Raw genomic sequence first — 16,271 nt, forward strand, 5'->3', positions numbered from 1 at the left:
CTGATCAAAAAATATCGTAGAACATAAATTGTAGGAAACATAATTCTCTACAAAAAACGTCTCTTAACATTTTACTATAGCTCGCTTCGTTTCCGAGATATTTGCAGATTCAGCTCAAAGGAACGGGCCTGACGGACATATTTCGAGATACTTCTTCTTCTTGTTGTTCTTCCTCTGCACAGCTAAGCTGGAAGTGGCATTTGCAGCTCGCAATAGTGCAGAGTTATCTCAAAGAAAGGGGCCACGGTGTTTCTGTATCTCTATTATGTTGGTGCGGCTTCGGAACCTTTAAATATCTCGATGTATCTCGAAAACTACGCTTCTGATCAAAAAATATCATAGAACATAAATTGTAGGAAACATAATTCTCTACAAAAAAGGTCTCTTAACATTTTGCCATAGCTCGCTTCGTTTCCGAGATATTTGCAGATATATCTCAAGGGCAGGGGCCTGACGGACATATTTCGAGATATTTCTTCTTCTTGTTGTTCTTCTTCTGCACAGCTAAGCTGGAAGTGGCATTTACAGCTCGCAATAGTGCAGAGTTATCTCAAAGAAAGGGGCCACGGTGTTTCTGTATCTCTATTATGTTGGTGCGGCTTCGGAACTTTTAAATATCTCGATATATCTCGAAAACTACGCTTCTGATCAAAAAATATCATAGAACATAAATTGTAGGAAACAATTCTCTACAAAAAACGTCTCTTAACATTTTGCCATAGCTCGCTTCGTTTCCGAGATATTTGCAGATTCAGCTCAAAGGAACTGGCCTGACGGACATATTTCGAGATATTTCTTCTTCTTGTTGTTCTTCTTCTGCACAGCTAAACTGGAAGTGGCATTTCCAGCTCGCAATCGTGCAGAGTTATCTCAAAGAAAGGGGCCACGGTGTTTCTGTATCTCTATTATGTTGGTGCGGCTTCGGAACTTTTAAATATCTTGATATATCTCGAGAACTACGCCTCTGATCGAAAAATATCATAGAACATAAAAAGTAGGAAACTTAATTCTCTACAAAAAAGGTCTCTTAACATTTTGCCATAGCTCGCTTCGTTTCCGAGATATTTGCAGATTTATCTCAAGGGAAGCGGCCTGACGGACATATTTCGAGATATTTCTTCTTCTTGTTGTTCTTCTTCTGCACAGCTAAACTGGAAGTGGCATTTCCAGCTCGCAATCGTGCAGAGTTATCTCAAAGAAAGGGGCCACGGTGTTTCTGTATCGCTATTATGTTGGTGCGGCTTCGGAACTTTTAAATATCTCGATATATCTCGAGAACTACGCATCTGATCAAAAAATATCATAGAACATAAAAAGTAGGAAACCTAATTTTCTACAAAAAAGGTCTCTTAACATTTTGCCATAGCTCGCTTTGTTTCCGAGATATTTGCAGATTTATCTCAAGGGAAGGCGCCTGACGGACATATTTCGAGATATTTCTTCTTCTTGTTGTTCTTCTTCTGCACAGCTAAGCTGGAAGTGGCATTAGCCGCTCGCACTAGTGCAGAGTTATCTCAAAGAAAGGGGCCACGGTGTTTCTGTATCCCTATTATGTTGGTGCGGCTTCGGAACTTTTAAATATCTTGATATATCTCGAGAACTACGCCTCTGATCGAAGAATATCATAGAACGTAAAAAGTAGGAAACTTAATTCTCTACAAAAAAGGTCTCTTAACATTTTGCCATAGCTCGCTTCGTTTCCGAGATATTTGCAGATTTATCTCAAGGGAAGGGGCCTGACGGACATATTTCGAGATATTTCTTCTTCTTGTTGTTCTTCTTCTGCACAGCTAAGCTGGAAGTGGCATTTGCAGCGCGCAATAGTGCAGAGTTATCTCAAAGAAAGGGGCCACGGTGTTTCTGTATCTCTATTATGTTGGTGCGGCTTCGGAACTTTTAAATATCTTGATACATCTCGAGAACTACGCATCTGATCAAAAAATATCATAGAAGATAAAAAGTAGGAAACTTAATTCTCTACAAAAAAGGTCTCTTAACATTTCGCCATAGCTCGCTTCGTTTCCGAGATATTTGCAGATTTATCTCAAGGGAAGGGGCCTGTCGGACATATTTCGAGATATTTCTTCTTCTTGTTGTTCTTCTTCTGCACAGCTAAGCTGGAAGTGGCATTTGCGGCTCGCACTAGTGCAGAGTTATCTCAAAGAAAGGGGCCACGGTGTTTCTGTATCTCTATTATGTTGGTGCGGCTTCGGAACTTTTGAATATCTCGATATATCTCGAAAACTACGCTTCTGATCAAAAAATATCATAGAACATAAATTGTAGGAAACTTAATTCTCTACAAAAAAGGTCTCTTAACATTTTGCCATAGCTCGCTTCGTTTCGGAGATATTTGCAGATTTATCTCAAGGGAAGGGGCCTGACGGACATATTTCGAGATATTTCTTCTTCTTGTTGTTCTTCTTCTGCACAGCTAAGCTGGAAGTGGCATTTGCAGCTCGCAATAGTGCAGAGTTATCTCAAAGAAAGGGGCCACGGTGTTTCTGTATCTCTATTATGTTGGTGCGGCTTCGGAACTTTTAAATATCTTAATATATCTCGAGAACTACGCATCTGATCAAAAAATATCATAGAAGATAAAAAGTAGGAAACTTAATTCTCTACAAAAAAGGTCTCTTAACATTTTGCCATAGCTCGCTTCGTTTCCGAGATATTTGCAGATTCAGCTCAAAGGAACTGGCCTGACGGACATATTTCGAGATATTTCTTCTTCTTGTTGTTCTTCCTCTGCACAGCTAAGCTGGAAGTGTCATTTGCAGCTCGCAATAGTGCAGAGTTATCTCAAAGAAAGGGGCCACGGTGTTTCTGTATCTCTATTATGTTGGTGCGGCTTCGGAACTTTTAAATATCTCGATGTATCTCGAAAACTACGCTTCTGATCAAAAAATATCATAGAACATAAATTGTAGGAAGCATAATTCTCTACAAAAAAGGTCTCTTAACATTTTGCCATAGCTCGCTTCGTTTCCGAGATATTTGCAGATTTATCTCAAGGGAAGGGGCCTGACGGACATATTTCGAGATATTTCTTCTTCTTGTTGTTCTTCTTTTGCACAGCTAAGCTGGAACTGGCATTTGCGGCTCGCACTAGTGCAGAGTTATCTCAAAGAAAGGGGCCACGGTGTTTCTGTATCTCTATTATGTTGGTGCGGCTTCGGAACTTTTAAATATCTCGATGTATCTCGAAAACTACGCTTCTGATCAAAAAATATCATAGAACATAAATTGTAGGAAGCATAATTCTCTACAAAAAAGGTCTCTTAACATTTTGCCATAGCTCGCTTCGTTTCCGAGATATTTGCAGATATATCTCAAGGGAAGGGGCCTGACCGACATATTTCGAGATATTTCTTCTTCTGGTTGTTCTTCTTCTGCACAGCTAAGCTGGAAGTGGCATTTGCGGCTCGCCCTAGTGCAGAGTTACCTCAAAGAAAGGGGCCACGGTGTTTCTGTATCCCTATTATGTTGGTGCGGCTTCGGAACTTTTAAATATCTCGATATATCTCGAAAACTACGCTTCTGATCAAAAAATATCATAGAACATAAATTGTAGGAAACATAATTCTCTATAAAAAACGTCTCTTAACATTTTGCCATAGCTCGCTTCGTTTCCGAGATATTTGCAGATTCAGCTCAAAGGAACTGGCCTGACGGACATATTTCGAGATATTTCTTCTTCTTGTTGTTCTTCCTCTGCACAGCTAAGCTGGAAGTGGCATTTGCAGCTCGCAATAGTGCAGAGTTATCTCAAAGAAAGGGGCCACGGTGTTTCTGTATCTCTATTATGTTGGTGCGGCTTCGGAACTTTTAAATATCTTGATATATCTCGAGAACTACGCATCTGATCAAAAAGTATCATAGAACATGAAAAGTAGGAAACTTAATTCTCTACAAAAAAGGTCTCTTAACATTTCGCCATAGCTCGCTTCGTTTCCGAGATATTTGCAGATTTATCTCAAGGGAAGGGGCCTAACGGACATATTTCGAGATATTTCTTCTTCTTGTTGTTCTTCTTCTGCACAGCTAAGCTGGAAGTGGCATTTGCAGCTCGCAATAGTGCAGAGTTATCTCAAAGAAAGGGGCCACGGTGTTTCTGTATCTCTATTATGTTGGTGCGGCTTCGGAACTTTTAAATATCTTGATATATCTCGAGAACTACGCGTCTGATCAAAAAATATCATAGAACATGAAAAGTAGGAAACATAATTCTCTACAAAAAAGGTCTCTTAACATTTTGCTATAGCTCGCTTGGTTTCCGAGATATTTGCAGATATATCTCAAGGGAAGGGGGCTGACGGACATATTTCGAGATATTTCTTCCTCTTGTTGTTCTTCTTCTGCACAGCTAAGCTGGAAGTGGCATTTGCAGCTCGCAATAGTGCAGAGTTATCTCAAAGAAAGAGGCCACGGTGTTTCTGCACCTCTATTATGTTGGTGCAGCTTCGGAACTTTTAAATATCTTGATATATCTCGAGAACTACGCATCTGATCAAAAAATATCATAGAACATAAAAAGTAGGAAACTTAATTCTCTACAAGAAAGGTCTCTTAACATTTTGCCATAGCTCGCTTCGTTTCCGAGATATTTGCAGATTTATCTCAAGGGAAGGGGCCTGACGGACATATTTCGAGATATTTCTTCTTCTTGTTGTTCTTCTTCTGCACAGCTAAGCTGGAAGTGGCATTTGCAGCTCGCAATTGTGCAGAGTTATCTCAAAGGGAGGGGCCACGGTGTTTCCGTATCTCTATTATGTTGGTGCGGCTTCGGAACTTTTAAATATCTTGATATATCTCGAGAACTACGCATCTGATCAAAAAATATCATAGAACATAAAAAGTAGGAAACTTAATTCTCTACAAAAAAGGTCTCTTAACATTTTCCCATAGCCGGCATCGTTTCCGAGATATTTGCAGATTTATCTCAAGGGAAGGGGCCTGACGGACATATTTCGAGATATTTCTCCTTCTTGCTGTTCTTCTTCTGCACAGCTAAGCTGGAAGTGGCATTTGCAGCTCGCAATAGTGCAGAGTTATCTCACAGAAAGGGGCCACGGTGTTTCTGTATCTCTATTATGTTGGTGCGGCTTCGGAACTTTTAAATATCTCGATATATCTCGAAAACTACGCTTCTGATCAAAAAATATCATAGAACATAAATTGTAGGAAACATAATTCTCTACAAAAAAGGTCTCTTAACATTTTGCCATAGCCCGTTTCGTTTCCGAGATATTTGCAGATATATCTCAAGGGAAGGGGCCTGACGGACATATTTCGAGATATTTCTTCTTCTTGTTGTTCTTCTTCTTCACAGCTAAACTGGAAGTGGCGTTTCCAGCTCGCAATAGCGCAGAGTTATCTCAAAGAAAGGGGCCACGGTGTTTCTGTATCTCTATTATGTTGGTGCGGCTTCGGAACTTTTAAATATCTTGATATATCTGTAGAACTACGCATCTGATCAAAAAATATCATAGAACATAAAAAGTAGGAAACTTAATTCTCTACAAAAAACGTCTCTTAACATTCTGCCATAGCTTGCTTCGTTTCCGAGATATTTGCAGATTTATCTCGAGGGAAGGGGCCTGACGGACATATTTCGAGATATTTCTTCTTCTTGTTGTTCTTCTTCTGCACAGCTAAGCTGGAAGTGGCATTTGCGGCTCGCACTAGTGCAGAGTTATCTCAAAGAAAGGGGCCACGGTGTTTCTGTATCTCTATTATGTTGGTGCGGCTTCGGAACTTTTAAATATCTCGATATATCTCGAAAACTACGCTTCTGATCAAAAAATATCATAGAACATAAATTGTAGGAAACATAATTCTCTACAAAAAAGGTCTCTTAACATTTTGCCATAGCTCGTTTCGTTTCCGAGATATTTGCAGATATATCTCATGGGAAGGGGCCTGACGGACATATTTCGAGATATTTCTTCTTGTTGTTGTTCTTCTTCTGCACTGCTAAGCTGGAAGTGGCATTTGCGGCTCGCACTAGTGCAGAGTTATCTCAAAGAAAGGGGCCACGGTGTTTCTGTATCTCTATTATGTTGGTGCGGCTTCGGAACTTTTAAATATCTTGATATATCTCGAGAACTACGCATCTGATCAAAAAATATCATAGAACATAAAAAGTAGGAAACTTAATTCTCTACAAATAAGGTCTCTTAACATTTTGCCATAGCTCGCTTCGTTTCCGAGATATTTGCAGATTTATCTCAAGGGAAGGGGCCTGACGGACATATTTCGAGATATTTCTTCTTCTTGTTGTTCTTCTTCTGCACAGCTAAGCTGGAAGTGGCATTTGCGGCTCGCACTAGTGCAGAGTTATCTCAAAGAAAGGGGCCACGGTGTTTCTGTATCTCTATTATGTTGGTGCGGCTTCGGAACTTTTAAATATCTTGATATATCTCGAGAACTACGCATCTGATCAAAAAATATCATAGAACATAAAAAGTAGGAAACTTAATTCTCTACAAATAAGGTCTCTTAACATTTTGCCATAGCTCGCTTCGTTTCCGAGATATTTGCAGATTTATCTCAAGGGAAGGGGCCCGACGGACATATTTCGAGATATTTCTTCTTCTTGTTGTTCTTCTTCTGCACAGCTAAGCTGGAAGTGGCATTTGCGGCTCGCGCTAGTGCAGAGTTATCTCAAAGAAAGGGGCCACGGTGTTTCTGTATCTCTATTATGTTGGTGCGGCTTCGGAACTTTTAAATATCTCGATATATCTCGAAAACTACGCTTCTGATCAAAAAATATCATAGAACATAAATTGTAGGAAACATAATTCTCTACAAAAAAGGTCTCTTACCATTTTGCCATAGCTCGTTTCGTTTCCGAGATATTTGCAGATATATCTCAAGGGAAGGGGCCTGACGGACATATTTCGAGATATTTCTTCTTCTTGTTGTTCTTCTTCTGCACAGCTAAGCTGGAAGTGGCGTTTCCAGCTCGCAATAGCGCAGAGTTATCTCAAAGAAAGGGGCCACGGTGTTTCTGTATCTCTATTATGTTGGTGCGGCTTCGGAACTTTTAAATATCTTGATATATCTCGAGAACTACGCATCTGATCAAAAAATATCATAGCACATAAAAAGTAGGAAACTTAATTCTCTACAAAAAACGTCTGTTAACATTTTGCCATAGCTCGCTTCGTTTCCGAGATATTTGCAGATTTATCTCAAGGGAAGGGGCCTGGCGGACATATTTCGAGATATTTCTTCTTCTTGTTGTTCTTCTTCTGCACAGCTAAGCTGGAAGTGGCATTTGCGGCTCGCACTAGTGCAGAGTTATCTCAAAGAAAGGGGCCACGGTGTTTCTGTATCTCTATTATGTTCGTGCGGCTTCGGAACTTTTAAATATCTCGATATATCTCGAAAACTACGCTTCTGATCAAAAAATATCATACAACATAAATTGTAGGAAACATAATTGTCTACAAAAAAGGTCTCTTAACATTTTGCCATAGCTCGTTTCGTTTCCGAGATATTTGCAGATATATCTCAAGGGAAGGGGCCTGACGGACATATTTCGAGATATTTCTTCTTCTTGTTGTTCTTCTTCTGCACAGCTAAGCTGGAAGTGGCATTTGCGGCTCGCACTAGTGCAGAGTTACCTCAAGGAAAGGGGCCACGGTGTTTCTGTATCTCTATTATGTTGGTGCGGCTTCGGAACTTTTAAATATCTTGATATATCTCGAGAACTACGCATCTGATCAAAAAATATCATAGAACATAAAAAGTAGGAAACTTAATTCTCTACAAATAAGGTCTCTTAACATTTTGCCATAGCTCGCTTCGTTTCCGAGATATTTGCAGATTTATCTCAAGGGAAGGGGCCCGACGGACATATTTCGAGATATTTCTTCTTCTTGTTGTTCTTCTTCTGCACAGCTAAGCTGGAAGTGGCATTTGCGGCTCGCGCTAGTGCAGAGTTATCTCAAAGAAAGGGGCCACGGTGTTTCTGTATCTCTATTATGTTGGTGCGGCTTCGGAACTTTTAAATATCTCGATATATCTCGAAAACTACGCTTCTGATCAAAAAATATCATAGAACATAAATTGTAGGAAACATAATTCTCTACAAAAAACGTCTCTTAACATTTTGCCATAGCTCGCTTCGTTTCCGAGATATTTGCAGATTTATCTCAAGGGAAGGGGCCTGACGGACATATTTCGAGATATTTCTTCTTCTTGTTGTTCTTCTTCTGCACAGCTAAGCTGGAAGTGGCATTTGCGGCTCGCACTAGTGCAGAGTTACCTCAAAGAAAGGGGCCACGGTGTTTCTGTATCTCTATTATGTTGGTGCGGCTTCGGAACTTTTAAATATCTCGATATATCTCGAAAACTACGCTTCTGATCAAAAAATATCATAGAACATAAATTGTAGGAAACATAATTCTCTACAAAAAAGGTCTCTTAACATTTTGCCATAGCTCGTTTCGTTTCCGAGATATTTGCAGATATATCTCAAGGGAAGGGGCCTGACGGACATATTTCGAGATATTTCTTCTTCTTGTTGTTCTTCTTCTGCACTGCTAAGCTGGAAGTGGCATTTGCGGCTCGCACTGGTGCAGAGTTATCTCAAAGAAAGGGGCCACGGTGTTTCTGTATCTCTATTATGTTGGTGCGGCTTCGGAACTTTTAAATATCTTGATATATCTCGAGAACTACGCATCTGATCAAAAAATATCATAGAACATAAATTGTAGGAAACATAATTCTCTACAAAAAACGTCTCAACATTTTGCCATAGCTCGCTTCGTTTCCGAGATATTTGCAGATTTATCTCAAGGGAAGGGGCCTGACGGACATATTTCGAGATATTTCTTCTTCTTGTTGTTCTTCTTCTGCACAGCTAAGCTGGAAGTGGCATTTGCGGCTCGCACTAGTGCAGAGTTACCTCAAAGAAAGGGGCCACGGTGTTTCTGTATCTCTATTATGTTGGTGCGGCTTCGGAACTTTTAAATATCTCGATATATCTCGAAAACTACGCTTCTGATCAAAAAATATCATAGAACATAAATTGTAGGAAACATAATTCTCTACAAAAAAGGTCTCTTAACATTTTGCCATAGCTCGTTTCGTTTCCGAGATATTTGCAGATATATCTCAAGGGAAGGGGCCTGACGGACATATTTCGAGATATTTCTTCTTCTTGTTGTTCTTCTTCTGCACTGCTAAGCTGGAAGTGGCATTTGCGGCTCGCACTAGTGCAGAGTTATCTCAAAGAAAGGGGCCACGGTGTTTCTGTATCTCTATTATGTTGGTGCGGCTTCGGAACTTTTAAATATCTTGATATATCTCGAGAACTACGCATCTGATCAAAAAATATCATAGAACATAAAAAGTAGGAAACTTAATTCTCTACAAATAAGGTCTCTTAACATTTTGCCATAGCTCGCTTCGTTTCCGAGATATTTGCAGATTTATCTCAAGGGAAGGGGCCTGACGGACATATTTCGAGATATTTCTTCTTCTTGTTGTTCTTCTTCTGCACAGCTAAGCTGGAAGTGGCATTTGCGGCTCGCACTAGTGCAGAGTTATCTCAAAGAAAGGGGCCACGGTGTTTCTGTATCTCTATTATGTTGCGTTGCAACAAAGCATATGAACCCATCCAAAATTTTCTATATACGTTACTGTGAGAATTACCAGGTAAAACCTATCCATACAAAACTAAACGTTTCCCAAAGCGGTCAAAAGGCATTTCCACGAAACTATCCTCGTAAAATAATTTAAGTTAAACCTAGAAATTCACGGAAAGACCACTTTATGACGGTCAGTGCCATGCACTCATTAGCAAACGTGCGACCTTTGCAACGTTCACTAAAAACGCCATCGGTCATATACCTGCGCTGGTGACGTTCTAGCCACCCTTACAGACTTGACCAGCAGCCCTGATTGGCTGTTGCCGACTACACAAAATTACTATATAAATCCGATACCTGTACATACACTAGACATTCTAATAAGTATCGTTCTTCGAAACGGAACGCTGTCAAATTCAACGTAGAAATAAACTATTCAAACTGTTAAAGTTAAACGTAGTTAAACGTTATTCGTGGCATTCTACATATTTCTTCGCACCACCCACAAATATTCGAGTAATATTAATTTATCACTCGAAGCGTACGAGTATTACCACATATCCGCACGCATTGAACATGGTCCTTCGAGCCGGATCTCTACGGTTATAGTGAAGATTCAAAAAAAAAACGGCAAACAATATATTGGTGCATTGGACAATACTACAAGGAATACCACGAGTACCTACACCGTATAAAACGATATCAGGCGAACCAAACATCTGAACGGACATCCCATTTCGGAGAGCAGCCGTCGGATTTCTTTGGTCGTCAAGGAGCAGAATCAACATCATTACAAGCTATTTGTCACTAAGCTTCTAATACGGACATCCCATGGGAAAGCAGCCATTGGAGCAGTGACATACGCAACGAACGACGTCATTCAAGTGGACAACAAATCCAGTTATCATCAAATCAACATAGCATTACCAGCTGTGGACAACTACATCATCGTAGCAGAACTCAACATCAAAGTAAGCTCAAGAATCTCCACTCATTCACTCCTTACACGTATTAACATCCTTCCTATAATAGAGGATTCGATTTCGATTATTTTCTTCGAAAATGGCACAGTCAGAAAATTTAAAAACTTTAATCAAAACACGCGGTAGTCTTAAATCTAACGTCACGCGGTTAATAACATATCTTAATGCGCACCCAGATGCGGAGATTGATGATATCCAGAATCGTAAAATAAAATTAGAGGAGGGCTATGAAGCCTTTTCCAAAACACAATTACAAATTGAAATCTTAGCAGAGAAGGAGAAGCATACCGATATGGATCATGAAGCTCACAGATCGCAGTTTGATGATCAATATTTTGCTTGCGCTAAAATAATAAGTAAACGTCTTCGCGAAATAAACTCGGTGATATCGCCAATAGCTAGCACGTCGCCATCAACGTCAGCTACTCCTTCTATGCCAATAACTATAAAACAAGCTAATAATTTGTTGCCCAAAATAGAGATCCGTCCTTATGATGGAAATCCTATTAATTGGTACTCTTTTCATGACACCTTTAAGAATTTAGTTCATGATAACGATGAATTGTTACCAGTTCACAAATTTTATTTACTGCAAAATGCACTTCAAGGTCCGTTAACTTCAATAACAGAAAATCTAAATGCTTCAGAGGAAAATTATTTGGTGGCTTGGAATACGTTGAAACAAAGATGTAATAAACCGCGACAAATCATTCATACTCATCTACAATTATTATTAGAGCTTCCAGAAATTCATCGCGAAACTCCTACTAATCTACGTTCTTTGGTAGAAAAAACACAAGTTCATATAAATGCATTAAGGGCTTTGAAGCAACCAGTTGATAAGTGGGATGCATTACTGATTTATATTGTAGTAAAGAAACTAGATAAGGGTACGCGTCGCGCTTGGGAGCGTACGTTAGAAGACGAGGAAATGCCCGCTTTTCAAAAATTATTAGATTTTCTTAGTAAACAAGCACGTGGCGACGATTTCGATACAATTTCCTTTGATTCAAATAAATCAAACAGTCATTTTAATAATCACACCTCGAAAATGCCAAATAAGAAACGACCCAATCAAATACAATCACACGTAGGTACGCAGGCGCACTTTCAATGTCCTGCTTGTAGTCAAAATCATGCGATTTATACATGTAACAAGTTTTTGCAATTAAATCCAAAGGAACGTTTCGAATTAGCAAGAAGGGCAAAATTATGTTTAAATTGCTTGCGAGGTAATCATCAGACAAATAAATGCTATCTTAGCGGTTGTAAGACATGCAATCATAAGCATAATACGCTTTTGCATTTTACTGATACGAACAATCCGCGTAACCATCCAACTAATAATTCAATCGAATCAAACGATCAAAATATAAAAGAACAGCCAACAGTAAATTTAGTTGTATCATCTGATTCAGAGGTGTTGTTAGGTACGGCATCGATTAAAATATTAGATAAAGACAAAAATGAAATTCCGTGTAGAGTATTGCTAGACGGAGGTTCTCAAACGCATTTCATAACAGAAAGATTAGCTGATCGTTTAAAACTAAATAAAACTATGATCAATTTGCCATTCTCAGGCTTAGGTCAAAATTTAACTAAGTCGCAGTACACGGTTAAAACAACCATCAAATCACGAACATCTCCTTTTTCGTGTGATCTAACATTAGTGGCCTTACCCACTATAACTGGGTTGCTACCCTCTCGAAAAATTGACAAAGACAATCTGTCTATTCCTAAAAATATTTCGTTAGCTGATCCGAACTTTCATAAATCAGCCGAGATCGATGCATTGCTCGGCAATACTTTGTTTTATCAGCTGCTAAGCGTTGGACAAATCAAATTGTGTAATGATTCAATTATATTACAAAAAACGCGACTAGGTTGGATTGTAACGGGAGAAGTCAATCTTCTAAATAATCACCTCAACAAAGCTAGGTCATGTTTTGTGACAACCGCGCTTGAAAACCAATTAAACAAATTTTGGGAGGTTGAGGAAATTCCTAATAAAAAATATTTTTCAAGTGAGGAATCAGCATGTGAGACACACTTTAGTCAAAATATTAAGCGAAATTTAGACGGGAGGTACGTAGTAAGGTTGCCATTCAATGAAAAAAGGGATAGTATCGGGGAATCACACAGAATGGCTTTAAAACGGTTTTACTCTTTGGAGAAGAGGTTGGAATTAAGTTCAGAATTAAAAAATCAATATAGTGTCTTCTTAAGGGAGTATGTAGAATTAAAACATATGACCGATATAACAAATACAGATGACAAGCAAGTAGGTTACTATTTACCACATCACGCGGTAATAAAAGAATCAAGCGCAACGACAAAGGTTCGCGTAGTGTTTGATGGATCCGCGAAAACATCGACAAGTATTTCTTTAAACGACGCATTAATGCAAGGTCCTACAATTCAGGACGATTTGATTTCTATAATCATCCGTTTTCGAACACATCAATTCGTTTTAACAGCTGACATTGAGAAAATGTTTCGGCAAATTCAGGTACATCCAGATGACGCGAAATTTCAAAAAATTCTTTGGCGGGAAAACAAGACTGAACCAATTAAAACATATATGCTAAACACGGTTACATATGGGACTACTTCAGCCCCATTTCTCGCGGTTCGTTGCTTGAAACAAATAATTAAAGATGACGGACATAAATATCCTTTAGCCGCGACAGTACTCGATCGTGATTTTTATGTAGATGACTTACTCACTGGTACGAACGATTTGAATCAAGCTTGCTTTTTAATAGATCAACTAACTAAATTACTAAATTTAGGGGGTTTCAACCTACGTCAGTGGCTTTCAAATGAACCGAAACTTCTAAATAAATTGAAAAATTCCTCCGCGTCACAACTTGTATGTTTAGACGTGACGGAAACAAAAAAGGTTCTCGGAATACAATGGGATCCGCATGCAGACACTATTAACTATAAGGTAAATCCCTTTAGTTCGCATAAAGTCGTCTCAAAACGTACAATTTTGTCTGAGATTGCTCAACTATTTGACCCTTTAGGTTTATTAGGTCCCGTAATAATTCAGGCCAAATTAGTTATGCAGAAATTATGGATGGCCAATTTAAATTGGGATGAATCAGTCCCACAGTCAATTCATACCGAATGGTTCAATTATAAAAACCAATTACCATTGTTAAACAATTTTACTGTACATCGGAAGGTTGTTTTAAATAATGCAGTAGAAATACAGTTACATGGGTTCTGTGACGCCAGCGAAAAGGGTTATGGCGCGTGTTTTTACATAAGATCAACGAATAAAGTGAATAATCATTTAGTAGATTTGGTATGCGCGAAGTCGCGCGTTGCACCTATAAAAACAATATCTTTGCCTAGGTTAGAGCTTTGTGCTGCTAAGTTATTAGCAAATTTATACAAATCCGTGGTAGAAGCATTAAACTTAAGATTCAACAAGATTAACTTTTATTCTGATTCAACTATTGCATTAAATTGGATTAAAACATCACCCCATATCTTAAAAACTTTCGAAGCAAATCGTGTCTCTGAAATACAAACGCTTACGGATAGGGATAATTGGTATCATGTATCGACAAACGACAATCCCGCGGATTTTATATCTCGTGGTCAAAATCCTTCGGACTTTATTAAAAATACACTTTGGGTAAATGGGCCTACGTGGCTGTCTATGGAAGAACATTGCTGGAAAATCACTAAACTATCGACGAGTGATAGCGCAAATCATCAAGCCAATGTGACCTTTGTTACATTAGACCAGAATTGTAATCGGAATAAGGTTGCAAATGACACTTTTGAAAGGTTCTCATCCATTAATGCACTAAATCGTTTCGTTGCCCTTTGCCATCGAGCAATTGTGAATAGAAGCTCAAGCAATAAAATCACAGGTGAAATTACCACGAAGGAGTTACATGATGCTCATTTACAAATAATAAGGGTAGTCCAAGAAAGTGAATTCTCTCAAGAATTACAATGTTTACGAAAGGGCGAGGAACTCAATAATAAAAGTAGGTTGTTGCGATTAGATCCTTTTATAGATGAATTGGGAATTCTTCGTGTAGGAGGTAGATTGGGAAATGCAGATATAAATTATTCACATAAACATCCTATTCTATTACCAAGAAACAATCATATTACTGACATAATAATACGTCATGTACATATAAAATATTGGCATACAGGAGTTCAAAATACGTTAGCTATTGTCAGACAAAATTACTGGCCTATTGATGGCAAAAATAGGACGAGATACGTCTTACATAAATGCATTTCTTGTTGTAAATTAAACCACAAGCCACCAAATTATCCAATGGGCATTTTACCTAAAAATCGTTTAAAACAATCTAGACCTTTCGAAAATGCAGGGCTAGATTACTGCGGTCCTTTTCTTATCAAGGAGAAAAAATTTAGAAATAAAGTAAAGATAAAGTCTTATGTAGTCGTCTTTGTTTGTTTTTCAACGAAGGCCGTACATTTGGAGCTGGTTACAGATCTAACCACCGAAACATGCTTAGCAGCTATTAAACGTTTTTTCGGTCGCAGAGGTAAATCAAAAAATCTCTATTCTGATAATGGAACAAATTTTGTTGGCGCCAAGAATGAAATATTGAAAATAAAGGCTTTGCTATTATCCTCTAATCATAATGATAGAATCACGCACGATTTATCAAATGAAGGTGTCAACTGGCATTTTTCACCACCGCAATCGCCCCACTTTGGAGGCTTATGGGAGGCTGGCGTTAAACAATTCAAATATCACTTATATCGCACTGTTGGCGATTCCCTGTTTACTTATGAACAATTTAATACTTTTATCATCGAAATCGAATCAATATTAAATTCCCGTCCTCTAACACCATTATCCTCGGATCCCAATGACTTTTCAGCCCTTACCCCAGCTCACTTTTTGATTGGAGATTCACTAATGAGCATACCAGAACATGACTTCCAGGATGTACCAACAAATAGATTATCATTGTGGCAACACATTGTCAAGGTGAAGCAACATTTTTGGAAAAGATGGCATAGGGAGTACTTTAATGAACTGCTACTACGTAGTAAATGGCACAAAGGTGATCCCGAACAGATAAAAATTGATACACTGGTCACCATTAAGGAAGATAACATCCCACCTATGCACTGGAGCATGGGACGCATCATAGCCGTTCATCCAGGCGAAGATAAGATTATTCGTGTAGCAACCGTGAAAACAAATCGCGGAATATACAAACGATGCATCAAAAAACTATGTCCATTACCGATTGAGATACCTGAAAGGGATTGACCAATATAGTCTTATATGTATAATTGTTAACCTGTCAACTACCGCTTTAGTAGTTGTCCTATTCATACTTTTAAGATTACTAATATTATAAACTTGTATTAAGTATGTAGCGTATAGTTATACCTTCCAGCTATTAATGAACTTTATAAAGTATCTTATTCACTTAGCATATGTATATATCTTTAGAGTCAAATTCACAATGCTGTTCCGCCTTTTCGAGTCCCCACAGTGGTTTTTGATTGGCGAGGATAAAATATCTATGTATATTCAATTGTTATAGAACACAGATCAACTTTGAACGCGAATCGTTCAAGGCGGGCGACGTGTTGCGTTGCAACAAAGCATATGAACCCATCCAAAATTTTCTATATACGTTACTGTGAGAATTACCAGGTAAAA

General features: G+C 38.6%; 1 protein-coding gene across 1 annotated transcript; it reads left to right on the plus strand.

The window, feature by feature from the left end:
* Positions 1-10,280: 10,280 nt before the first annotated feature.
* LOC143306171 (uncharacterized) lies at positions 10,281-15,872 on the plus strand. The gene has a single exon (XM_076693036.1). It carries the CDS (start codon positions 10,665-10,667, stop codon positions 15,870-15,872), a length of 5,208 nt encoding a protein of 1,735 aa, XP_076549151.1. The 5' UTR covers positions 10,281-10,664.
* The last annotated feature ends 399 nt before the right edge of the window (positions 15,873-16,271 follow it).

The sequence above is a fragment of the Osmia lignaria genome, unplaced genomic scaffold, assembly GCF_051020975.1.
Source record: "Osmia lignaria lignaria isolate PbOS001 unplaced genomic scaffold, iyOsmLign1 scaffold0001, whole genome shotgun sequence".
Lineage (NCBI taxonomy): Eukaryota > Metazoa > Arthropoda > Insecta > Hymenoptera > Megachilidae > Osmia > Osmia lignaria.